Raw genomic sequence first — 26,289 nt, forward strand, 5'->3', positions numbered from 1 at the left:
ATTTAGGTGCCTACGGAACCCTTGAAAGAGATGGGAGACAGAGGCCAGGCCGGCCCCTGAGTGCTCCCAGGTTGGCCACGAACATCCAGGGAGTCAGTACCCCGAAGATGGTGTTGGCAGTGGTCACCGTTGCCCCCAGCACAGAGGCAAGTGCAGGGACAACACGTGGAGGTCACTGTGAAACTTCACATCTGCCTAAGCCAAGGGGCTGCTCTCCACCCCTGCCCAGGAGCAGCGTCCCAGGGGCTGCCTCCCGTCCCCCTCCCTCTCTGGTGGAAGGGCCTCTCATTGGTGGGCTCTAATCCAGATCCCCCAGGACAGCATTCTGGGAAATGTAGTTCCCCTGCTTCCAGCCCCTGGGAGCCTGAGGGGAGTGGAAAAGATTTGTGGTGGGTAGAAGCTGATTGTCCAACAGACAATCCGTCGAGGTGCGGATCTGACCCCTTTAAGATCTGAAAGGCAGTGGTCACATGTGCAGATGTGGGACCAGGAGGGCACAGAAGGCACCAACAATTGGCTGTGGGCAGAGAGCTCAGAGCTGCACAACTTCTAGGGGAGGGAGGGAAGGAGAGGTGAGCCTGGGCGCCTCCCTGTGAGGCAGATGGAGCAGCAGCAGGAGTGGGGAGATCCGAGCAGGAGGCCCAGTCTGGGAGGCGCTAAATGCAGGCTCTCCCCAGCATGGGTGATTGGCAGCGTAGGTGGGATAAACTCAGAGCTACAGGAAATCCTGCATCACGCCGGAGGACCCCTAAAACTGGGTCAGGACCTAGAGAAGAGCTTAGGGAAAGCCAGAGGTTTCCGTGGAAAGACAGCAGGACCACCATGGACAGACATGAGAGCCCAAGAGCCAGTGGGGATGGGACAGTCTTACAGTGAATTCAATGCAACAAGTACCTGAAGCCACTGCCTGGACTGTGTAGGACCTTGATATAGAAGGGTACAAATATGACCTGGGTACAGCCTCAGAAATGTACTATTTAGTGAAAGAGACCAAATGATGATGGTGATGATGACGAGGAAGTGGAGGAAGATTTATTCTCCAACAGTACAGGTAGGCAGTGTTATTATTATGCACTGTCCTTATACACTATTATCCTGCTAGCAGGTAGGAACTACCGTTATTCCTAATTTACAGGTGGGGACCCTGAAGCTAGAGAGGTTGTTGACTTGCCTGTGGTCACACAGCTGGTAGGAAGTGGGGCCAGGACCCCTCTCTGGGCCCCCTGACTCCATATCCTGCACTGTAGCACAGAAAGACAGGGTGCAAATGCATGGACCGTGCTAAGGGGGGATTCTAGAGGGAGACATTCTCTCCAGTCGGGAAATGAGGGGCACTGGCCTGGGTAGGGTGGCATGAGCACTAAGCCGGAGGGAACGGGCACATTTCAGGTGCAGAGATGGCTGAGAAGGGCCTGCAGAGAGTGGGATTCGTGTTAGCAACATCTTGGAAGGTCATAAGACATATAGTAGGAAAAAGTAAAACAGGCCTGAGCTCTTCAAAGTTTATCTCGCTTGTACCCACGTTTTTGCCTGTTGGACATGAGTACGGGAGTGCTGTTTAGGTCCTGGCAAAGATGCACAGGGTACTGAGAGCAGCTTGGCGGGGGAGGCAGGCAGGTGACAGTCACACCCGGTGTGGGCACACAGAAGTCTAGAACAGGGGCAGAGGACCCTGTGCTTCCAGGAGGAAGGACCCTGAGCAGTTCTGACACATGGATGGCAGTGTCTCAGGCAGCCGGGTGGGGGCGTTTAGGGGCAGGGAGAGGCTAACGAAGATGCTAGAAGAGTGAGCAGGGCCATTGATCCCAAGGGACTTGAAAAAGCCATGACCAGGCACAGGACTTCATTGCCAAGTCAGAGGCACCCTCAGAGTCTTTAGGTAGGAAAGTGGCATCGATTCAGATCCCTGTTACTGGAATATTTCTCTGGCAGGTGTGCAGGGCAGGCAAGCGGCGGTCGGGGAAATCAGGGAGCTGGTGACAAGACAAAGGCCTGAACCAAGGCAGGGACAGAAATCAGGAGAGTTGACAATAGCACGGAATGTAGAGATGACAGGATGTGGTGACAAGTGGATGTGGGGAGGGGAGGGAGGTTAGGGACGTAACAGGTTGTGGGACATCTGCTGGTAGACGTTCCACGGGATTCATCCTAGAGACAGGGGCCGAAAACACAGAACAGAGGATGAGACCATCAGGGCAAGGCTCCTGTCCCAGCAGAAATGGGGCTGAGGGTGAGTGGGGGTGGGGTGGGGTTCATCTCCATCACAAGGAGCATCTTCTCTGGAGCTCCGGGGAGGGGCAGGGGAGAGGTGGTGAGGCTCCCTCCTGCTCTTCTCCTGTTTCTCTAACTGGAGCTTTTAATTGTGTGTAGTAGGCAAGCTAGTGCCATGTGGGTCAAGTTAATTAAAGCCTGCACATTGAAAAATAATAATGATAATGAAGGCCAAGTGTGTCCCTCACGTCTGTCCCCCGGCTCCATCCCTGGCTTCCCGGGAAGCCCAGAGTAGTCCTTGCAGCCCTGGCCTCCATGATCTCCAGTCCCATCGCGGGCCCCCTCACCTCTGAGGAGCAGGTAATGATGGCAGTGCAACGAGCACCCCCACAGGGCATGTTTGTGGTAGCAGAAGCGTGAAATAGTGAATCTAGGCGGTGAGTAAAATCTTTGCTGGGCATAGTCCTGCCTCTCCATTTTCAGGGTAGATTTTTCTTCTGTTTTCTTTTCCTTTTTTTCCTCTTCTTTTTTTTTTTTAGCTGAGAGAGATGCCAAGAAAATGAAATAAGGAGGAAAGAGAGAGAGAGAGAGACTAAACTGCCTTTAATTTGAATAGCTTTTTCCCATGTGAAAAAGCGATAGTCCATTGCAAAATATTTATCTTCATTACAGTTGGTATCATTATTGATGGAGAAGCCCTACAGACTAATGGGAAAATCTCCCTAGGAGGCCTGAATCGAGACGAGCTGAGTCTCCACCTTGCCTCCGACATGCTGAGTGAGCATGGCCTTTAATTTCCGGGTGCCCCCAGCTGACCCACGGGTACGGGTGGAATGGACAGTTCTCGTGGTTGGATTAGCCGCACAGAAGTGGGAGAGGTCCTCCAGATCAGGACGTGAGCTCCTTGTGGCTGGGACTGCTTCCTGCTTGCCTTTGTGTTATGCAGGGCCCCTGCTTAATTAAAGGTGTGTGCCGAATGGCGAATGGCGGGAGGATGGGTGGATGACCCTGAGAACGAGCATGTGTTAAAGGGATAGGCGGGTCATTGACTCCATTTTAACCATTCATTTCACCAAAGGGGTCAGTGTGGTCCAGAGAGGGGGCCCACACCCATCACCAGTGGAACTGGCTTGAAGTTCAGCCCCTTCCTTCCCGGGGACCTCTCTGTCCCTGTCCCTTCTGCTGAGAGATGTAGTAAAACATAAAGAGAATGTGTTCATGCAGCAATGTTTGCTATTCAGAGTAAAAGGAGTTTATAAAAACCCAAGTGTCACTTCCCATGACAGATGTCTCAGAGGCTGAGGTGAGCAGTGTGGGAGCTGTAATTCACATGAAAATCAAGCCTCGTATGCATTCAGCAATCAACAGCAAAGGTGCAGAGCTGTTCTTACTCCCCACGTCCCCATTTCACAGATGAGCCCACTGTGACTCAGCGAGGTGACAATGGGTCTTGCCCACGACCTCACAGGCAGCAAGGGTTTAGGAACTGGTGCTGGAACCCCAGTGTTTGGAGCCAACACACAGGGTGAATTTGCTGGCCCTCTGCCGCCTCCTGTGACATCCTGGGCCACATGTAGACTGTGCAGCCGTGAGCAGGCGGGCCCAGGGCCCAGCTGGGTTTTCCGGTGCATAGAGGGTTGATTAACACAGGAGGTGCTGAGAACAGCCCTGACTTTGAGGAATTCCTCGAGGGGAGCTGAGTGCGTCTTCCCAAGCTTATTACCTGGTCTCAGAACTTTAAAGCCACACCTCATAAATTGGTACAGTGTGACATCTGGCTGTTCGCGGGGAAGAGGTGGCAGGGTGATTTAGAGCTCCTGCATGCGGGTTTCCGGTCTGTGCCAGCGCTCAGAAAGCTTCTGGAGGACGGAGGCTTTTATGGGTTGTTCTCTCCCTTCACACTCAGCCGCCTTCAGGCCCCGGTTTACTGCTCGGAGGTTGTAAAGATGCCGAGGAAGGGAGCCTGGGCCTGGTTTTGCCCGCGCCTGCCTCAGATGACACCTGCTGGTCCGGACAAAGATAGCATCACGGGTGTCTGATGGGGGACCAAGCTCACCCTGTCCTGAGGGCGTGGGCCAGGACTCCCCCGCACGCACACCCCTCCCAGCAGCAGAAACGAGGCATCCAGGCCCTGCCCTCCTGCCTCTGTCTCCCCTAGGCCACTGGCCTCCCCGTCAGGCGTCCATCTCCGCACTTGACCGACACCTCCTCTGACTCACGCCGCTTCCCTTCCCCCCGGGAGTGCTGTGGGTTTGAAATGGTGGTCTTTAATCATTTCTTAAGTGACCAGCCCAGAAATCATTTCTTAGTGCCGCACACACAAATTAAATCATAAATCCACACTGGGCCCTGCCTAGGAAGGACGGAAGTGCAGCGGATTTGCAGCAGAGAGGAGTCCTCCCTGGGAAACAGGACTCAGCCTGTGCCTGGAGGGAAGGCCAGGGCCCGGGAGAGAAGGGAGACAGGTGCTACTGTCTGAGCGGGGACTGCTCTAACAAAATTCCACAGATTGAGGGGTTTAAACGACACACGTGTATTTCTCCACTGCTGGAGGCTGGCAAGTCCAAGGGGAAGCTAACAGCAGATTCGGTGTCTGGTGAGGGCCCACTTCCTGGCTTATAGGCCATTTTCCCGTCACGTCTTCACATGCCTTTTCTTGGTTGCTTGCCGTGGGGTTGGGGGTGGGGGAGGTCTCATGTCTCTCTCTCTCGTTTTCTTTTTTTGAAATAAGGGCATGGATCCCATCATGGGGACTGCACTCTCATGATGTCGTCTAACCCCCACTGCCTCCCAAAGGCACTATCTCCAAATACCCATCACGTTGGGGGTTGGGCCGCAACATACGAATTTGATGGGACAGGTGGGGGACACACATTCAGTCCATCGCACCTACTAAGTCTCCTTCTTCAGAAGGGCCCTTCTGTACTTGTGTTATTCTGCTCTGGACAAAAGAGGTCCCAGAGAATGAGACAGGTGGGTCCCGGGCATTAGGAAGCTGTTTATTTCAGGGTTAGGGAGTCTGGGCAGCCCCATCAAGGGCTGAGACAGCCATGTCCTGCGTTTCAGAATCAGCCAGGTCCAAGGGGTTCTTTGATTAGCTCTGAGAGGCCAGAAGGAGGTGGGAAAGAAGGACTATGTGGGAGAGTGAGGCAGGCGCTCATCAGGAGATACTCAGCATTGGGGCCTGGGCGTGGGTGTTCCTGAAACATCCATGATTCCTACTTATTTCAAGGCTCAGTGCAATATTCTGTCCCCCTCCAACGCTAGTTCCAGCCTATCTGGAACAGCTGATATCTCTCCCCAGGCAGTCAAAGTCTCGTTCATTAGATTAGTGATGGGCGTACAGCAAGGACACGAGCAAACTACTAGACATCCTTGACTCTTTCCCAATCACTGTGCCTTTGCACATGCCATTTGCTTTGCCTGAATGCCTTCCTTCATTTTATCTACCCCGTAAATTCCTGTTTATGCTTCAAAACCCAGATCAGCTGTCATCTCCAAGAGACCTCTCCTCTCTTCCAGCCAACAGAGAAAGGGGACGGCCTCTTTTCTCCCCACTCTTATCCATGCCTCTCTTTTCCCATTAATGATGCTGTTTTGTAATTACTGTTAGCATTTTATTCTTTCATTAGGCTGGTGTTTCTTGAGAAGGGGGACTCTAGCTCACTCTGCTCTGTGTCTCCAGCAATTGGCTCAGGGTCTGGATCCAAGGAGTGATATTTCTGAAGCTGTGTAGTCAAGTGATTGGATCCCCAGAGTGAAAGAGCTGCTGCCTGTCTCTCCTTTGCCTCCAGTACGCTTTGTTTATGTAAGTCACTCAGCTTCTGAGTTGAAAATCTGAGTTTCTTCCTCTGCAAAATGGGAGAAATAAAACCAGCGCCTTCACTATTTCAGAAGCCTACAAAGAAGATGAGTCGGAGGGTAGGTTGATGGGGAATGTGTCGAAACCCTTTAGCTTGAAAAAATCCATGAAAAAAGTCAAGGTGTTGGTATTGCAATTATTATTTGATTCCCAAATGGTGAGAGCACTTCCAGAAATGTGCTCTGCTTGATGAACCAATACATGCTCAGCCCCCACTGAGGAATTCGGGAATCGAATACCTGTCATCTTGAAATAATTGACACATCTTGGTGAAGCGCGTACATTCCTCTGATGAAATTCTGGAATCTTATTGAGAGCAAGGAGAAAGACGTGTTACATGGGAGCAGTATTGTTTTATGGACCTTTATCTTGGTTATTAACAAATGAATGTTACGTGTGGAAACGGTAAAGGGGGAATTCAGTAATGAAGTTTCATAGGATTATAATGATTATGAGCTTGACGATGAGGAAATCCAGACTTCAGTGCATGTGGTTTCCTTGGCACTCACTGCTCTGTGCCCCCGGTGCTGGTGGACAGCAGGCTGGCTCTTTCTGTACCTCTGTCCCATCCACAAGTTATCTGGGAAGTTGGCATAAAGGTGATAGGCTCCTTTGGTATGTTTGGACGGGGGTGTCGTAAACAATAATAGTTCTAGGAGCCCATATGTCATGTCTATAGCAAACATCTTATGTTCTAGGAAGCTGGCACCCACTAGAGGTGGGAGCTGTTACTGGCAGTGAATACTCACCCCCCACCTGCTGCTGGGTTGCCCACGTGTCCTCTGGAAAATCAGCCAGTCTCACCATTGACGCTGCCTTGCTTTCCCTCTGCCCACCAGAAGCCATGGGGAGGGTCAATTTGCCTTTCAGAGCAGGCCTCTGCAGAATGCCCAGCAGCCGCATCTAGACATCACCTTTTTACACCTGGTCAGGAATCCAGGCAGGCAGGGGGACTCAGAGGGCTCAGAGCCAGCATATGACGTAGACCATAGCTGGTTTTCCTCCCTCGCTTTGGAAGCAGGGAAAGTAGGGCAAGATGCCTTCAGTGAGCAGGAAAGCAGTACATCTTGTCCCTTTTCCAAGGCTCTTGTCTGAACTCATGTGCATTTGAACATGTTATTCTCAAGCCTTAGTGCACATGCCCGTAAATACAGAATGCCGCCATCCCCATGAATAGGTTACCTTAGTAAATAACTGGGAAAAGCATTGGCTTTGAAGCCAAGCAGATCTGGTTTTGAATTCTGCCTCTGCCACCGATTAGCTGTGAAATACCAGGCAAGTTGTTTTACCTCTCTGAGCCTTAATGTCATTGCCAGTGACATGGGAATGATACTATCTTTCTTATAAAATTTCATTGAAAGGAAATGGTAAGTTAGGAATGCAGTTGTCTATGAGAAAAAGAAAACATGTAAGATAATTTGTTTTTTGAAGTATAGAGGTTTGTTTTCTGTCATGTAAAATATATGCAGGCTGGTAGGGCACTCCATAGCCTCATGTTAGAGACCCAAGCATATTCAAACTTCTTGCTCTGATATCCTCACAGCCCAAGATGGCTGCCTGAGTTTCAGCCATCATGTCTACTTTCCAGCTAGCTTTCTCTCTTGACAGTCACTGCCCAGAGGTCACATATGCTTCTGTTTACATCCCTAAATCTTAGCAATTCAAGCCAAGGCCGATGCTTTGTTAAACTTTGATGGGACTATTCCGTGTGGTGGGACAAATGTTGACTTTAAAAAATGTAAACCATTAGCAAGGTGATAACACACTGCCTATAGTGAACACGTTACAACTTTATAGCAGAGTAATATTCATAGCTACTTTTAATTGAGTAGTTAATACATGCCAGGTACTGCACCAAACATTTTATTTTCATTATCTCATTTGGTGATCAAAACAACTCTATTAGATAGGGATGGTTATCCCATTTTTACAGATGAGGGAACCTAGGAGCAAAAAGATGATAGAACTTGCTTCCTGTGGCTCTGGAGTAGTGGCATCTCTAACTCAGAAGCTGGTACTCCTTCCCCATGAAGTTAGGTTGGCATAGTTTGCATTTAACATGATACACACTAGTTTTTTATCGGTTGCTAGGAAATTTGCTTGATTTTAAAACATTCCAACCAATGAGTCTCTGGAGTCAGGCAGCCCATGTTCAATTCCTGGCTTCACCACTGGCTGTGGTGCCTCAGACAAATCGCTGACCTTGTTTGAGCCTCAGTTTCCTGATGTGCAAAATGGGAATAATTGTAGCACATCTCTTAGGGCTGCTGTGAGTATGAAATGCGGTCATGCTGAGTACCTGAGTACCCGGCCCTTGATAAATACTATTTAAATACTGATTGTTATTATTGTTAATACAATTATTGTTATTAATCTCAACACAACTTTGTAACCATTTTTAGCCCGTGGAGGTCATCTTGACAACCCAGAGACCTTGCCTTAGAAGGGTGCCAAGGGTGGGAGGAGAGGGCCCAGCATCCCGCCCCCACTCTCCACCCCCAGACTGTGCTCTGTAGGACAGGCTGTCTTTCATTCAATAAGGGGCCTCTGCTGACCTGACCCAGAGGCTGAGGGGAGAGGGTGGGCAAGGAAGAGCAGGCCTCTTCCCCTGCGATGGAGGGTTCAGGTAATGATCTCCTGTCCAGCTAGGCTCCTGTGATGCCTTCAGCCCTGGACTTGTTTTCTTTGGGGAAGTCCTCCCCCAAGCTGCACAGGAAGGCCTGTCCCCACTCCCCTCCTGGCTTTCCTGGGGATCTGCACCTGCCACTCCTTCCCTAAGCCCTCCCTCATGCGGTGCCTTCAGAGGGATGGTTCTCTCAGCTTCCCCTAGGTGTGCACCAAGGTCTAAGTGCTAAGTGCACCCTTCACACCTCTGAGCTTTGCTGCGAGCTTCCCCCTTAATTATGTTTAACTGACAAATCTGAAGGCAGCTGGTGATGCTCGTGTACATCCAGGAACCGCAAACAGGGAGGACGCAGAGCACTCTGGAAATTACCTCTCAGCACCTGGGAATAAACGGTCACTCGGGAGAATATGACTCTTCAACCCTTTTCTGCCCTTTCCTCAGTGGGAGCCCTCTCCCAGCTGCTCTGATTTACAACAGCTGGTGGGCCACTCACAAGGCCTTCAGGGGTCCAGTACTTTGGCCAGCCCTGCTCAGCTGCACCGAAGGAGGGCATCCTCTCTATTCCAGAACCCTGTGAGCCCCGTTTCCCTGTTCAGAGGCTACTGCAGATTTGGTGAGGTTTCTGAGCAAAGTCATGGGTCAGACAAAACATATTCCACCAACTTTGTTTGCCTTCAGCCTTTTGGATAAATGTCATATTCACTCCTACTTGGAGAATCTTTGGGGGTGAGTATAACCTTATTATTTCAATACTGATTATTATTCACAGCTATTTTCCTTCTTTTAGAGTTGACTCTGGAACTTGCTGAGTGGTACACCCACTGTCACTGCAGTTTAGGAGCTGAGTCTGGGCCCAACACACCTCCTGGCACAGGCGGGGCAGAGCCGGTCAGACCCGACTGGTCCTCTGTGACCTTGGACAGGCCCCTTTTCTCTGACACTCTGCAGGAGGGCCCTGCCACACTCTGTGCCACCAGGCCAGGCCAGGGCTGCGTGAGCGAAGGATTCCTATCCTTTATCTGTCAAGACAGCTCTGGTAATCCAGCTTGAGAATCTCAGCCTCAATGCTTTTGCTCTGTCATTACTGAAAAATAAAAATCATTTATTTTGCTTACTTGTCCCACTTGAATGGTGTGTAATAGTGTTATAGATTGATGGTATTTATGACTTTGTGACCTGGGGAGAAGCTGGAAATTCCACTGTGCCCATTTCTACTCCTGGGTTTCTGTAAAGGTCACAGCAAAATTATTTTATCAAGTACACCGCAGAGGGGGAAAATCTTAATCTTATATTATACATATGCAGCACTTGACCTTCTCTTGAGATGCGGCACCTCTTAGCTACACTTACTTAAACATAATGCAGCTCTTCCCTGGATGCATACAGAGAGAATAATTAGATGCTCTGGCATCCCAGCTGGAGAGGAGGCTGTGCTATGGGGCTGACCTCAAAGATGAAAAGGAGAAGGTGTGGAGGCAGGCGGGGTCAGGGCTGGGGTGAGCCCCCCCAGGTCTGCAGTGGGCTTGTCCTGATGAGACAGGTGGAGTGGGCTTTGTGGCTTGTTCTGTTCCCCCACTGACTGCATCTCTGGCCAAGTTATTCATTGCCTTCTCTGGGCCTTAGTTTCCCCATCATAGATCCGGGATGTGCCAACGTTGATCACTGGGTAGCTCTGCCTGGGGCACTGTGTTAAAGATTCTGAGCTCTGGTCTGGGTTGAGTGGGAATGAGCGCCGTGATTGATTAGTGATGTCTGCCATGGGCGGCTGGGGAGGTGGTGATCGCAGCTATACTGGCTAACTGTGTTCTAGGGTGTTTCTAAGGTCTTTTCCCACCCTGACTGCATGTGATTTGTGGACTTGCCAAAGCCCTGGGGCGAGGAAGCTTGGAAAAGGGGAAACAATAACAACCTTCCCTAAGAGAAGAGTACTATTTGCCTTGTCAGATTTTGGAGGGGAAATGAGATTTGTGTGATGCATCCAAACACGGTTGTTTTTTAGTTTTTTTTCACATTGGCTCTGTGAGAGGCGGAGAGACCAGGGGACAGTGGTGCTTTTTCTGGGTGTGATGACTCACCAGACCTGGCTGTCTGCATGCATGCAGGTGGCCAGCCCTGCCCCAGCCACAGGAAAGAGCAGGGAGCCCTGGGTGGCTTCTTGTCATCATCCAGCCTTGAGAAACACAGTAAGAAGTCACCTTCATTTATCTTAAAGACTTGTTATAAATTATTTTTTCAAGGGAATACATCAAGGTCTGTGTCAGGGGAATACTTAAAAATAAGGCTTTTCTCAAAGGGTAAAATAAGCACTTCAGTTCGAGACTGTGGGAAGCAGCCTGACTGCCAGCATATGTCCCCTCGCCTGCTGCCCAGAGCTACCAGATTGATGGTGCTTTTAGAACGCTGGCAGCCAGGCTTTGACGTGGGTGCAGACAGGGCCTGGGGAGGGGCCATCTGGGGATTCCCTGCCCTCCCCTTCGCCTGGCATAGCAGCCCTGTGGCCCAATGGGCCTGATAAGGATAGAGGACCTTGGGGCCCTTTGGAGTAGCCAAAGTGCTCTAACCCTCATGTCCTCTTTGTTGAGTCCCAGGGCCCCCGGGAAGCATCTCCCTAGTGGTGGAGAGGGAAACAGGGAGGCCATATTCCCTGAAAGGAGTCTGTCCTGCTGCTGGCAGGGTGCTTCTGCCCAGCAGCCTGTCCCCCCAGCATGGGCTCACCCACCTCCTTCACCACCTGGCTGTGACATCAACTCTTCTCCAGGAGGCTTTGCTCTGCCCCTGGAGCCCCACATCTAAAGAATTCCACCCTCACTGGCCATCCGCTATTTTTGGATTGAGGATCCTCCAGGCCTCCTTCCACTTCTGATTCCCTGCACATCTGCCCTCACTCCTCAACAATAGCCCTCTGCTTTCCCAATATAAAGAAGGTGACTCTCATATCTAACTCAGGGCGTATAGGAAGGGCTCCCCAAATGAGACAAGCATATGAAAGGGAAAGGGCTCTGTTGGGTTAAAGCTTAGGAAGCGGCTCCACGGGGCCTCCAGAAGCTACTGGTTGTCCAGGTGGCCCGTTGGGAAGGTGCTCAGGTAACACGGCACCTTCAGGGTCCATTGACATCAAGTAGATGCAGGGCCTTGGTCTCAGCTAGAGGCCCCCTCCCCAGCCAAGGATTCCTGATTCTGAAGGATCCTGGGTGTGTGGGCTCCTCCCCTCAGGCTGGCAGTGAGGGGACAGACGTGGGGAGCAGACCCAGCCAGTTCCAAGAGGAGCCCCCACGCCACCTACCCCACTCTCTCTTTTCTTAATGTCACTCTCAACCCCCTCAAAGTCATAGGAACAGTGAACCCACTGCCAGGGTATAGGGTTTTTAAAAGAGAACTTTAGGAAGAGGAAAATGCCTGGCTCTAGTGGATGAAGTGTGGAGGGTGGGCTTTCTGGCATTGGTAGGAAAGTAGGGGTAAAAGCCAGAAAATCGGTCACCTGGCCCAATGCCTGGCACCCAGTAGGTGCTCTGTGTATCCTGCCGAACGAATGAGTGATACCCCAGTAATCACCAGATCCTCTTCTTCTAAATGCCCCTGGACTCTGTTCCCACTACCCTGGTGATTATCACTCTTTCTGGGCTCCTGTGTCTCCCCCTAACTGTCCCCACTCCTCTGATCCATTCTCTTCCCAGCAGCCAGTGTGACTGGCTGCTGGGAAGAGACACAAAAATCCGATGTATGTTTTTTTCCCCAATGTTAAACCTATCAGTGGCTTTCATGACCTAAGGATCAAGTCCGGGGGCTGCCGTGAGCTCAGGTGACCTCTCCAGACTCAGCCTCCTCCTTGCCAACTGACCCCCGCCCACCCCATGTCCAACTCTCTGCCTGAGCCCGTGGTACTCGCACTATTCTTTGATCGATTGTGGAAACGCTGCTCTCAGTTTATTGACTGAGTCATATTTTTTCTCCAGGACGTTTGCACGTGCTGCTCTCTCCACATGGAGGGTTCTCCATCTCCCTTCACTAACCCACCTTATCTCTGCCAACCTATATGGCTCCTAGTCATTCTTTATGCCCTAATAGATGTCACTTGCCCAAGACCCTCCAGACTCAGAAAGTCCCTGATCTGGCCTCCTACACTGATTCCCTCTGTTGGAATTTCCAGTTTAGAGTCTGTCTTCCTCCACTAGGATGTCAGCTCCACGGGGGGAGGGCTCTTTGTGTGTTTCATCCATTGGGGGATCCCAGTGCCTAGCACAGCTCCAAGTTTATATTAAGTGGCCAGTCTACATACTTTAAAATGAATGATTGATGAACGCATTCAGGCTCCCCGCGGTAAACACCCAGCTGTTATTTATTGATGAGATGCTACATTCCAGAAAGTTTGCACTGATCTTCACAAAGCCGAGAAGGAAGTTACCCTAGTACCCCTTTTTACAGAGGAGGGAGATGAGGTCAAGGGTTAAATAACTTTCATAAGATCAAATAACCAGCAAATGGCAGTTTTCACAGACCCCAAGCTCAGGACGTTTCCATTCTACCTGGAGGTCTAGAGCAGTGGTTCTCAAACTGGAGCTGCATCAGAATCTCCTGGAGGACTTGCTAACACTCAGATTGCTGGGCCCCACCCCAGAGTTTCTGGTTCAGTAGGTTTGGAGTGGGGTCTGAGATTCTGAGTCTCTACAAGTTCCCGGGTGACACTGCTGCTGCTGGTTTGAGAATTGCTGACCAAGGTCATAGAAAACCCCTGGGTTTGCTTTATTCTACTCCACTACCCAACCACACTGACCTTGGGCCAGGACTGCAGGATGCAGCCCTGAACTTCCTGCTGAGAGGCTCTGATGCCCCGCCCAGCCTCCCTCCCTGAACCTGACCTTGGCTGTGCTGTGCCCAGCTGTTCCCTAGGGATAGGTGCCATCAGTGACAAGGACTTAAGTGCCTGCCTCTCCCCCTTGGTACACTGCTCTTTTGTTTATCATCCCTCAGCCCTGACCAGTGATGTCCCCATTTCACCAAGGCTAAGCGCCCCTGACCCTGACCCTGACCCCACGTCTTTAACAACTTCCCTGCTGATTGATGTGTTCTAGGCTTGCTGCTGCTGCCGCCTGAGCAGCTTAATAGCACTGGAAGTTACAGTCTCATCTGTGTCACGGCGCCTGCAGCATTCATCAGTTTCAGCAAGTGTCACCAAGAGTGATATAAGTGTATGACACAGCTCAGTGTGCCTTCTGCACAGGCCATTACAGTTGGCACTGGGCCCGTGCAGGCAGAGGACTGGAGACCCATTTGGCTTCATGTGTGCAGGTTGACATAGATAGACCTTCTGCTGTGGCCCCTTGAATGCTGTGTGTGTCTGGCAGCCTCTACTGCCAGATTCCCTCTCCCTACAGGTTCCCAGGCAAGTGTGGGTCCTGTTTTCTCTGACGTTTGGGGTACTTTTTCCCCTTTGCCTCACCCTCTCATTTCTGCATCAACTTTTACCCATCCTTCAAGGCCTGTGCATGTGCCACTATCTCCAAGCAGCCTTCCAAGCTCCCCTTTACTCTCCCCTCGCTCCAAAGACTTCTGACACAGGGCGTCTCCGCCTCTGGTGCAGGGCTTTCCTCAGTAAGCAGCCCACTCTGCCCTGCCCTGCTCCTCTCAGCTCCTCGGGGTTGGAGGTTGCCACCCGTACTTTTGTGTCCTCCCCCAAATTTAAAAATGTAGTGATTAAGACTTTCTTTGATGGCTTGAGTCCTGTATATACAGTGCAAAACGTTGGGAATTTATGGAAAAGCACAAAACCATCATCATTGCTACCACTCCCAGTTTTTATTTTAGTGCTTATTGTTTATATATACATTTGCATATGTATGTATATGTGTGTATGTGTGCGTATAATGATGCTCATACTCTATAAATAGTTTTAAATTACTTTAAAAATTTTCCTATGATGTAATTTTAATGACTGTGTAGTATCACATTATACAGATGCTGTGTAATTTATTTAGTGAATACTCTATTATTTGACTCCTTTTTTTTCCTTCCTTCCTTTTTTCTTTCTTTCTCTTTCTTTCTTTCTTTCTTTCTTTCTTTCTTTCTGTCTGTCTGTCTGTCTTTCTTTCTTTCTTTCTTTTTCTTTCTTTTTCTTTCTTTCTTTCTTTCTTCTTTCTTTCTTCCACATTGTAAATAACCATGGTGTAAATATCCATTAGCATAGATCTTTTTCCACATCTCCTTGCTTTTTCTTCCGAATGAGTCTCTGGAAGTAGAATTGTTGAATCGAAACTCTGGACATTTTGAAGGTCTTAATATAGAAAGGTTTTAAGAATCTACACTTCATATGAGAGTGCCAGTCACCTGTTACCCTGTAATATTAAGATCATGTTATTATTGTTATTATTTTTTTAATCACAGCTGTTATCTTTGGGTCTTATCACAGCAGGCTTTCAGCGAAGTTTCAGTTCAACCAGCCACAGAACGCATATGCCTACGTGTAAGCCCTGTGCTCCATACCAGGGACAGGAAAATACAAAGAGGGCATCAGCCTGCAGAGAGCTTTCAGTCTAGTGCGGTAGTTGGATGGATGGCTAGCTGGATGCCTGGGAACTACTTCTCAGCACAATGCCCTGACTGTAAGGGGAAGTGGGCGTTTCACAAGGCCTGAGGTCCCACCGAGATGTCCTGGAATTGTTGAGGGAAACCCATGTCTGGGAAATGCAAAGACTGCTGATGAACTTAGATAAGGAACCCCAGCACACCTCCTTCCCAGGAGCTTCACGCCTGGAGTTCTAGAGCCAAGAACCCCTGGGGTCAGCCCCCATAATGTGAAGATGAGGGAGACATTGGGTTGCAGGTGTGACTCTAAATACCAGGCTCAATGAGAGACAGCAAGACCTGTGGGGAGAGCCAAGCAGAGCTGTGCGCATGCCCTTCAGGAAGCTCTTGTCCCCGCCCCCTGCCCCGCCCACCACGCCCATCCCAGGGGTCTCAGCAGCCGCGCACTGTGGCAGGCTCTTTGCCTGCCTTCCAGAGCAGGAGCAGAGCGTGGAGACGAAGGGGAGGTCGAGAGGCAGTGAGCTCAGGGCTGTGAACCTCCCTCTTCCCTGCCAGGAGCACGCGCTTTGCCCCCTCACTTATCACCCCTGGAGGCAGGCAGACCTCCCGAGCCAGCTGCTGAGCTGCACCTGCCTTGAGAAAAAGGCACCCGATTCTTAAGCAGGGGATGAATATTCATTGGCATGAACCTTTGAAAACTCGTTTGGGGAAGAAAAATTAGATCAGGAGAAGTAATCAGATTATTAAAAAGAAAAAGCAAGGACAGAAGGCAGCGGTGGAGGGAAGCATCACATTTAAAATGCAAGGAGAGATTTCCTTCCTGCAGAGAAGCTGTGACCCCCTGGACCATGCACCGGGAATAGTTAAGCTCTCCCACATTCCTGCTGCATAAAAATGTTGTTTTGTGAGGCCTCCGTGGAGGAGGCAGGGGCAGAGGCAATGTGCACCCTCCACGTACAAAAATTATAAAATAATGTTATGAGATTTTTATTTTATCTTCCTTGAATATCAAGAAAAATTGTGAGAGCTAAAGAGGCTCCGGTGAGTGCTGAGTGACAGGTTAAAGGGCTCCAATAAAGATTAGATGGTCCACTATCTCCTGAGGAAATTGCATAAAAGTGGTTATTCCCTCTTGCTTCTATTAATTTCCTCTTCCTGGCTGCTTGGAAATGCTTCATAACCTGATGCTGCAGATGGGGACGAGAGGCGCTTTCCATTATCTCAATCACTGCACTGTTTATGAGACACTTAATCTGTTTCTTTATAAAGTAATAGTACTGTAGGTGATGGATTTAGTGTCACTGGAAGGCTGCGTGCAGAGATGGGAGGAGAGGGGGTTCTCGAGAGCATTGTAAGCACTAGGTAATTTGTTACATCTCTGAGGCTCTGGGAAGTTGGGTGGGCGTTTCAAGGTGACCTTCAGGATACCAACTAGAGGTCACGTGTACCAGTCCCTTGTTGCTTGAAGGGGGAGGGAAATGCTGCGTGTTTTGCTTGGGGAATGGAAAATACACAAGTGCTTAGGGACCTGGTACATCATCTCTTCCTCTCTGCCAAAGGCAGGGGTGGGGAAAGAGGTGTGTGTGGGGGTGCCACCTAAAAGCTCCATTTATCCCCCATCTGAACTGTGATCCCCTGCAACGGAGGGAAGTCAACCCCCACTTCTTAAGGAAACAAAGCAATCTGGGCTTCGCTGGTGTCGGAAACGTACAGTCCTCCAAGTCACAGGTGTCCCATGGACAGAGGTTATGTGGGAAAACACAGCAGCTCTTCCTTTCCTACCAACCTCCTGGAATAGTGACAAAACCCTCCCAGCTGAGCCCTCTCTGACCTAATTTCCCTTCCTACCTCTCCTGTTCTTCCACCTCTGCCCTTCTAGCTTTGTCTTGCCTCTCTTGAATCTCACCTCCTAGTCGCCACAAGAAAATGCTTCTTCCGGTCCTCATCTCATAGTGAAGGGTCCTCCAAGTCATGCATTTTCTTCCTGACCAGTGCCCCCACCCCCCACCCTGTGCACACATAAGCTTAACACCGATGGTGCTGTATGGGAATCGGCTAGCCTGCCTCCTCCCTCACCCCCCAGGGAAGGCCGCTTCCCAGGGTCTGTCCCCCACCACCTGTGCTCTGCTCTAGTCCTCTAGCAAGGTACCGAGCTCACCTAGATCTTCTATAAAATTTAGTTGAATGAGAGGGTCTTGACTATAGCAATAGGGCTGACCATAATTTTAAATCAAGAGAAAGGCAACCCCTGAGTTTTGAAATGATATTAAATCAAGTAACTGTGTTATCCACTTCGAAATTGCTTGACAGTGTGGGTATGTGCTTGATTAGGCGATCACAGTGTTTAATTATTATTTTTTGAGCCTTCAGGCAGGTGTGCGGTTTCCAGGCTGCTGGAGCCCCTACCATTACCCACTGTGTTACTCTCAACTGCTTTATATACTCAGGTGACTTCTCTGGGCTGAGGCTATTGCTTTTGCTTCCCCTGGTCTAAATATTCTTTGTTAGACTCTACCCAGCAGCTCCATGTATCACCTCTAACTAAAGCTGCTTTTCCTAAAGGGGCAGCACAATTTTCTTATTTATTTTTCTATGTTAAATTTCTAGTAAAATAACAGTCTTATTAACTTCTATTTCTTATTAGCAGTGTCTGATACAAGATGAGTTAAAAAAGGCTTTGTGGACTAGCCTGGCACTTTCAGCATTGTTTAAAGCATTAATTCTATGAGAAAATGTACTCCAAGTGTGCTTACAAGTTAGTCTAAATGTTCAGTAAATGAACCTAGGAATACTGCTTCTTTATAAATTAGGGAATGCCTAGACATAGATTTTAATAAAATATTAACTTATGAAATCTAAATATTAATGAGATTCATCCATTTTGAATTATCGATAAGATATATTTTACAGATGTAATGATTCTCTCCTTATACAAAACAGAAATAATTTCTGCAGAAGCACATTCTTCCATTTGGTTCCAGGATTTATTTGCCCACTTTGGGATTTTAAGCTTATATTCTAACCCTCAATTTTAAAAGTTCGTGCAAAGAAAACTTGTTTTTCAAAAGGGACTGGATAAATGGAGGTAAAGAGGAATTAGCACCATTTAACACTTACTGAGCCTAGGTAAATTTTCATATTTGACTTTAATACATTCTAATGACCTGTGGGAGATGTTGAGAAGTGTTAAATTTCTTTTTTATGGAGTCTCTATACAGATGAGCAAGTTGGGGATTACATAACTTGCCAGTGGCCACCCAGCTAGGATCTGGCAGAACCAGGAATCAGACCCAGGACTGTCTGATGACTGCCCAGTGCTCACTGCCCTGAGGAGGATGGAGTCATACCACCTTCCCAGGGCCTTTCACCCCAACCCTTCTGTGAGCTTCTCTCTCTTAAAGTTCCGCTTGGCCCCACTCCCCTCATTTTCTCCCTCTGTGGCTGTCAGAGTCCAGAGACACTCAGTTCTGCCTTCCTTCATCAGAAATCTCAGAGGAAGACACTTTCTAAATCCCTCCGCTACTCGTGGACATCAGGATGGTTGTTTATGTTGTTAACTTATTAAATGTAAAGCGAGGAGGCTTTTAAATGCTGGAAAGAAAGTGAAAACACCTTGTTTCTCTTGGACTGATACATTAAGAAAATTACACATGGCACGGCTCCAGTGAACGCAGGAGAGTCCCCACGTTCCCCTCCCCCACTTTCCAGGGAAAGAGCTTCTGCTGTGTTAGGGCAGCACAGGCCTGGGATTTCTGTGTGTTCTCCAGCTCCAGCACTGAATGGTGCCCGGCAGCACTGGGAGATTTACAATAGAAAGGGCCAAGTGCTTCTCACGGGTGATAAGGAAGAGATATGGAAAGAAGAAAGGGAGAGAGGAGGAAAGAAATAGAGGGAGAGACTACTGAGTGGGCTTGGAAAGACAGATGAGCTAGCCAAATTTTAGGATACTTTAGGTGTACCATTCAGAGTTTTCCTTTTGGTGTTTTATTTGCTGAGCCTGCAGTAGAGATTGAAATTTTTTTTTTTCTTTCTACTAGGAAATTTCTTTTGAACATGCTGAGATGGTAGCAAATGGCCCATTTTTACATAGGTTACAACAGAAACCGTTAGGAACCTTATTGTAGCATCTAGACAACATTTACCCCAGTGCATTCCATGGAACTTGAATCCCAGGAGATGCTCTACAAAATAGAGCTTCTTGGTGAGAAAACACAGCATTCTACACCCCACTTCGGGAAATTCTGAAAAATTCTGTAATAAAAAATGAGATGAACTTTTTAAACCTACAGATTCAAACTATCCAATGACAGACCCCTTTTGTAAGTAACAGGTGTTAACAATCTGAAGGACATGGACTCCATGGAACACTCTTGGGTTACACCATTCTAGAACATTCCATTTCAGAAGTTACCTCCCATTTAAGATGAGCTCCTGCTCCAGGGCACTTCCAGAGTGACTGAAACCCTATACCTCACTTCACGTGAGCAAAGGAGTGAGAAAACTTACCCAGCATAGGAAACAGCTCTTCCTTCTTGTCTTGGTAAAAAAGATGTGGCTATTTTTCAAATAGTTTATATGTATATCATCGCTATTACTTCTCCCACTGTGTGATTCTGGGCAACTTTTTTAACTTTTCAGTGTTCCAATTTCCTTATTAACAAAATGGAGCTAATAATAGCTACCCCACAGAGGAATGCACGTAAAGCACTTAACAAGAATGTTAACAGATGGTGGCTACTGCTACTGTTAAAGAATACTCTGCACTTTCCAGGAGGGAACAGTATATTTGGGAAGATGAGCTTTGTATAAGTAGAAACCTTTATAATGGTACTTCTACTATAGCAATGATCACATTGTATTGCAATTGTGTGACTACACTGGATCAAGAACTCCTTGAGGGCAGGCTCTGTTCTCAGAATTCCCTGAATCAGGTTCTCAGCAGGGTCACAGTCAATGTCTGTTGAATGAATTAGTATAGTATGTAAGAAAGCCAAATGAGTTGACCTTGAAGTTAGTTCTCTCTGGTCTCAAAGGAGGGTAAGCCAGAGCAGGTTTCTTGGGGACCAGAAGAGTCAAGAGCTGAGATAGTGAGGAAGAGCCTCGGAGAAGCAAGGCAGGCAGGGCCAATTTTCTGAGGAATCAGAAAGGCAGAGACCAGATATCTGGAGCCAAAGGTCTCTGTAGATGAGGCATGGTAAAAGCTTGAGGGGTGGCCTAGAGCCAGACTTTTTGGGGGCATGGCTCTTCACAGGTTGACCTATGGAGGAAAGAGAATAAGTGCCTCATATCTGAGGACAGCTCCAGTGGGCATTGAGCTGTACCAGGCATCCCCAACCTTCCCCACTGACATGTACATGATAGATGACACCAAGTACATGACACATTCCCTGGTGCACTGCCTGCAAAGCCATCTTTCTTTGCCCACCCCCTCCCCAAAGCATTTCAAAATGCAATTAAGGGAGAATGATGTTGTTAAGCCAGTAACCTTGAAATCACTTTAATTTCTTCTTAAAGAATCACTCATGAATTTCAGCCCTTTACAATGATTCATAATGTGTTAACACAGCTCACAGTGTCCCTCATGTGTGTTGCAACATGGCATTTAAGAACCATGGGTCCAGTTCATTGTCAACCAGGATCTCTTTTCATCTGAGGACTGAGTGAAATTCCTTCACTGTTAACCAGGTAGAAGAGGGAGGGAATAACCACTTATATAGCACTTATGCCTCAGACGCTGAGTTAAACATTAGATTCATTTTCTCAATTAAATCTCTCAACACACCTGAAAGGGAAGAATTATTACTCATTTTGTTCAAGTGAGAGAGGCCATTGGTACTGGGAAGGTATACTTCACTAAGGATTTTTGAAGACTTGGAAGTGTTAAGTAGGGGTTTCCTCAATCTGCAATGCTCACTTTGTGCAGGGGGGTATATCAATGTCCTTTTTAAGGGGACAGAATGTTGCATTTTCCAGTTCCAGGGAAGGGCCTCTGACTGCCATTCTTCTGTTAATTCTAAGATGGTCTCTTTGTGTTCCAGCCTGCCCTGCAGGGATGTTCAAGGCCAGCCAGGAAGCTGAGGGCTGCTCCCACTGTCCCTCCAACAGCCGATCCCCTTCAGAGGCATCTCCCATCTGCACCTGCCGGACCGGCTATTACAGAGCGGACTTTGACCCCCCAGAAGTGGCATGCACTAGTAAGTGTCTAGTAGGGGCTCTGGGCTGGGGATTTTGGTTGTCTATAGTGCAAGTGGTGGGTCTAGGGCAGGGAAAACTTAAGACACCATCCTCCAGTTGCATAGTACAAAGCAGAAACATTGGCTGTGGTGCTGAAACGGACAGCTCTGTGCTTGGCAAGCAGGGCCCCTCTCTCAGTAGTACTGGGTCTTTCTTCCTCCCCTCTTCTCAGATGGGAAGGCCTTCCTCCTACCCAAACAAGACAAATTCTGTCCACCAGATGGTTAAAAATGCCAACTGGAGAGTTCTTTGAGTGCAAAATCAAGATGCACCAGGATGTTGCAACGATTCCTAGTAACTCTTCCAGTCACCTCCTCCAAGAAGATCCTTTGGTCTTGACAGCTGAGAATATCCTCTTTTCACTGGGCTTCCTGTATGTCTGTGACCAGGCTCTGCTCAGAACTCTCCTGATTTTACTAGTCGTTCAGTTATTCTTCACTTACCTCCTCGGTTACCCAGTGAAGGTCCTTGTGTGCCAGATCCATCAACTCATCTCCCTGTGTCCCTTCCAGGACCTGGTATGGTGCATCCACGCCTCTGCCAAGTGACGAGACCTGAGTCCTGGCCAGCATGCATCCTTGAGGCAGGAATTCTAGGCGCTGGGGCTAGTGTGTCAGCTCCACCACTCTCCCACTCTCTGCAGTAGAGGGAAGGGCAGTCATCCTGCCAAAAGTGGAGGGGAGGGATGGAGGAGGGGAGAAATTCCTTACAATCTTCCCCCTCATAATTCACAATCATGGGGAGGCAGGAAGCACTCCTCTCCCTGCACAGCACTTTCAAGAACTTGCTCCTCCTCTCCTAAGTGTGGCAGCCCTGAAATAGGGATGCTTTTTCTTTTCAGTATTCCTGTTGCATTCAGAAGTTAGTGCTCCAGGTTAACTTCTAGTTATGCTAGAACTTTCTTCTGAGTTGGGTGCTGTTGCTTGGATCCCTCTGAGCAAGGACCTTCCCTTCACCTCCTCTGACCAAATTCCTTCCACCCACCCCTAGCATAGAAACATTTCATACATATTTGTAGTTTGATGGATGGAAAAAAACTGACTGAGCTCCAAGGAGAATAATTTCTTAATTCTGGCCTTGTAGTATATATAACCTGTGCTGGGTAAAGAAGAAGAGTGAGAGTGTCTTTTAGATGAAGGTCCTGAGGTCAATCAGTGCTTATAGATTTGAACTGAGGAAAAGCTCATCCTCTTGTAACCTGATTTTTCCCCAGACCTCCCTGGGTTGGTATGAACAGAAATGATTCCATTTCTGCTGACCAGAGTCCCTGTCTTTCTGTTGTGGTATCCCCTCTACTGACTTCTGGGGTTCCCCTGTGTGTCTGTGTAAGCTTGAGAAGATTTGTTTAATGTACTTCTTTAGAAGCCACTTAAGGATGCTAAATCTCTGCTGCCTGGATGTCCAGACCAAGAACCAGTCTCCATGACTGGCAAAGCCCAGGTCTCACAGCTTCCCTCCTGGAAATATTCCCCTCCACTCTGCTCATGGACCCTCTCTGACTGGCCAGGTTCTCTCTGCAGATTAACTCATGCAAATAAAAGTCTGGGCCCCCAGCTTCTCACCTCAGCAGACACACCCTGTAAATCCATCCAGCCCCTGGGTAAGGTCACCTGGAGGGAATGTAGGCCAATGACCAGAGGCTCAGAATGCTGATGTGGAGCTTCTTGCTACATAGCACCTCTCCCATCTACCTCTCACCTGACACCTCCCGTCTATCACCTGACCTGATGTGCTTGAACCAACAGGGCTGATTCCTGGTAAAAATAGGAGTGTCCCACAGCCTTCACTCTGCACATTGCGGACCCGCACTCCACTCTGCTTACCTGTATCCTGAGTCCAGCTCATTAAAATCAGACCTCCCAGGCTTTTCTCTCCTGTCCTGGTCCAGCCAGCTCTGAGTTAGGCACACCTTCCCACCTGCTATGTCCCACCCAAATTTCCCCATCTTACCCAGAGTGGGGATGAATGACTTGCCCGGGGGTGTCACCACACCCTGTACACAGCCCTGTGCTCTTTCACCCCCAGAAGTAGAGCCCTAGGGTCAGACCAGAAATCGCCAAATCAGAGCCACACTTGCCTGTGGAGGTCAGGCCAAGAGCAGCTCAGGGACACATTGTCCATCTCCTGGCCCCGGCCAGCAGAAGCCAGCACTAGGTGAGAGGACCCAGAGGCTGGACTGGGCAGCCGCACAATGCTAGGCAAAACAAGTGTAAATAAACCTATTATTTTATTGGGCCTCATTATATATTTGATTTGTGTGCCAGGGAAGTACTGTATGAAACAGTCAATTTGTTGGCTTTTATAATCTCATTAGGGTTTCCTTTTAAAGCATTCTAATTGGAGGTGCCATCTGTTCTCTTAAAAAGGCATCGCACAGCACCACAGTAAATAATTTTTCAGATACAAGGAGGATATCTGGAGCTGTGGAGGCCAGGCACAGCGCTGCACCATGCCCTGGGGGCCCGGCTGGTTCTGCAGGTAGAGCAAGGCGGCCAGCCTGGGCCCAGCCGGCTGGCAGAGGGTGACGGGGGCAGGGAGAGCCCAGATGCTTGTTCACTTTCCAAGTGCATCCTTCTGTCCACCCAAGCAGGAGACGGCAATGGCCTGGTGGGGAGCTGGGAGGACCCAGGCAAAGGGGGAGTTCTGTCCTTCTAAAATGTACAGGACAGTGTTCAGGTCCGGTGGGTGTGAGGGAAAAGGGACACAGTGTTGGAGGCTTCCAAGAGCCTAGGTCTCAGGTGTGACCTGCTGCCACCATCTTTAAATGAAGTTGTACCAATAGTCATTCACTGACAATATTGAAAATTGTACAAAGAATCTTATGACTTAAAACGTGCTCTTTTACAAGGCTAAAAATATCTATAGTGCGCTAAAAATTAATGTTTTCAATGAATCTTAATCTCGTGAAACGAGCACATATATATTCATTGTATTTTTATAGTGTTCAAAGTGTTAATTTATTCTAAATTAATCTAAACATTTAGAATGCATGGCAGCTTTTGTAGCCTTGTGTGGGCATTTCTTCATTTTCTTTTTAATCTCTTGAGAGAACCTGGGATCTCCTTGACCTCTGAGAGGCCCTGGCATCCCTGTGTGTCCAGCATTGTCCTTGACAAGGTTCAGGGATTCAGCAGGGATTTGAGCGCTCCCCAAGGCTGTGTCAAAGGGGCTGGTGTGGGCCTCAGTCAAAGAAGGGGGCACAGGGAGCTTGGTGAGTGAGTCTGTGATGATGTCATTGCTGCTGGTCTTGGACACTCAGCTTCCTTCTTCCTTCTTCTCAATCCTCCTCATACCTCTGCCAGGCTTGGAATTCTGGATCTGCTACATCAGTACCTAGCTGACGGCCCCTTGTCCAGCCATGACCCCTTGTGCTCATGTTCAGGAGGAGGTCTTTTCCCCAGCATGTTCTGGAGGGAGGGCAGGGAGGGCTGAGAAGGCTGATGTGAGGGTTTAGGGCGCACGCTGCAGCATGTCAGGGCTGCCCTCAGAGACAGACGGACAACCTGAGCCATGGATGAAATGAGGTGGAAGCATGGGGGATGCTAGAAGCAGGTCACAGATAACCATACCCCTCCCTGCTAACAAAACCCTCTGAAAGAAGCCAGGCTGCACGGAGTGGACAGGGGGGACCAGTTTTAATGAGGAGGAGTTACCAAAGGGCTGCTAACAGCAGGGGGCAGGAGGAGAGGTCAAGGGGAAGGTGCAGCCCCACCAGCCAGGAAGAGTTGTAAAGGCTGGGACTCTGACCTTCAGGTTTACTGAGCTTCAGCTGAGGCAGATGCCACCTTCCTCCTCCTGCTGCCTCCCTGGGCCACTGTGCAGAGACCCTGAGGCTCCCTGGGGAATCCTGGCACCCCAAACTGCCCCAACCTTGAGTGGGTCCTGGGAAAGCTTATTGAATCATTGATTTGCACGCAGCATTGGGAAGGTGAGCTTGGCACATCACAGACAAAAGTTTGAATCTTGACTCTGTCTCTTACTGTCTCTGTGACCTTGAGCTAATTTCTTAACTTTCTTACCTTCTGTCATTTTCTTCTCATGACCTCATAATAGTGTATGCTTCTCTGGGTTTGAGAATTAAGCAAAATCATATCATGGAGCCTTTGGCGCAGTGCCTGGTTCATAGTAAACTCTCAATCAGTGTTAGAACTGCTTTGGTTACATCCCTGGAAAATGTGAAGATTGCAGCAGATATGGAAGCCTCCAGCATGATAAGAGATCTAAAAATAAAAGTGACGTCCCCAGGGGGAGTACAGGTTTGATGCCGGCCCCACACCATCATGTGGCTCAGATCACAGTCACCATTCACCTCGACCTGAAGATCCTGATGAAAACAAACGAGAAGGTGACAGCAACTGGGAGCCGATGGGCTGGAGGAGGAGAGAGATGCAGATGGAGCATCCAAGAACTCCAGGTGCTGCTGAGCCCTCTCCTCCAGGACCGAGAGATGCTGAGAAGCTGGGCAGGAGCAGCGGCCGAGGAGACAGGCTCTCAGTTCTCAGGGAGAGGGGACTCAGTGACTCCTGGGGTCAGACTCCCTTCTTTCACAGGAGGGTCTGATGGCCCTGGAAGTGTGACGGGCGGGCCAGCAGGAGAGAGACAGCAGCCAGAAACCCATGAGGAAGTACGCGGCAATGTGAAACCAGGCACTGAAATGCATGTCTTCAGTTTTAAGTAATGTCTATTTATGGGGGGAAAGAAATGAAAAGGAGAAATTTATGAAGCAGGTGAAAATAGATAATTATGCCTTATAAAATTGCTGTCTGTGAAAAACTATGCAAAAGGACTGGTGTAAAAATAATTACCTTGTTACATTTCTGACCACAAAAACCCTTTT

General features: G+C 48.8%; 1 protein-coding gene across 1 annotated transcript in view; it reads left to right on the forward strand.

Moving 5' to 3' along the window:
* The window catches only part of EPHB1 (EPH receptor B1), a 429,883-nt gene that overhangs the window by 257,078 nt on the left and 146,516 nt on the right, over positions 1 to 26,289 (forward strand). The window contains exon 4 of the mRNA XM_057738466.1: positions 21,257 to 21,412. Coding sequence (XP_057594449.1) covers positions 21,257 to 21,412 — 156 coding nt within the window. The remainder of the gene's footprint in view (positions 1 to 21,256; positions 21,413 to 26,289) is intronic.

The sequence above is a fragment of the Hippopotamus amphibius genome, chromosome 6 (genome assembly GCF_030028045.1).
Source record: "Hippopotamus amphibius kiboko isolate mHipAmp2 chromosome 6, mHipAmp2.hap2, whole genome shotgun sequence".
Classification (NCBI taxonomy): domain Eukaryota; kingdom Metazoa; phylum Chordata; class Mammalia; order Artiodactyla; family Hippopotamidae; genus Hippopotamus; species Hippopotamus amphibius.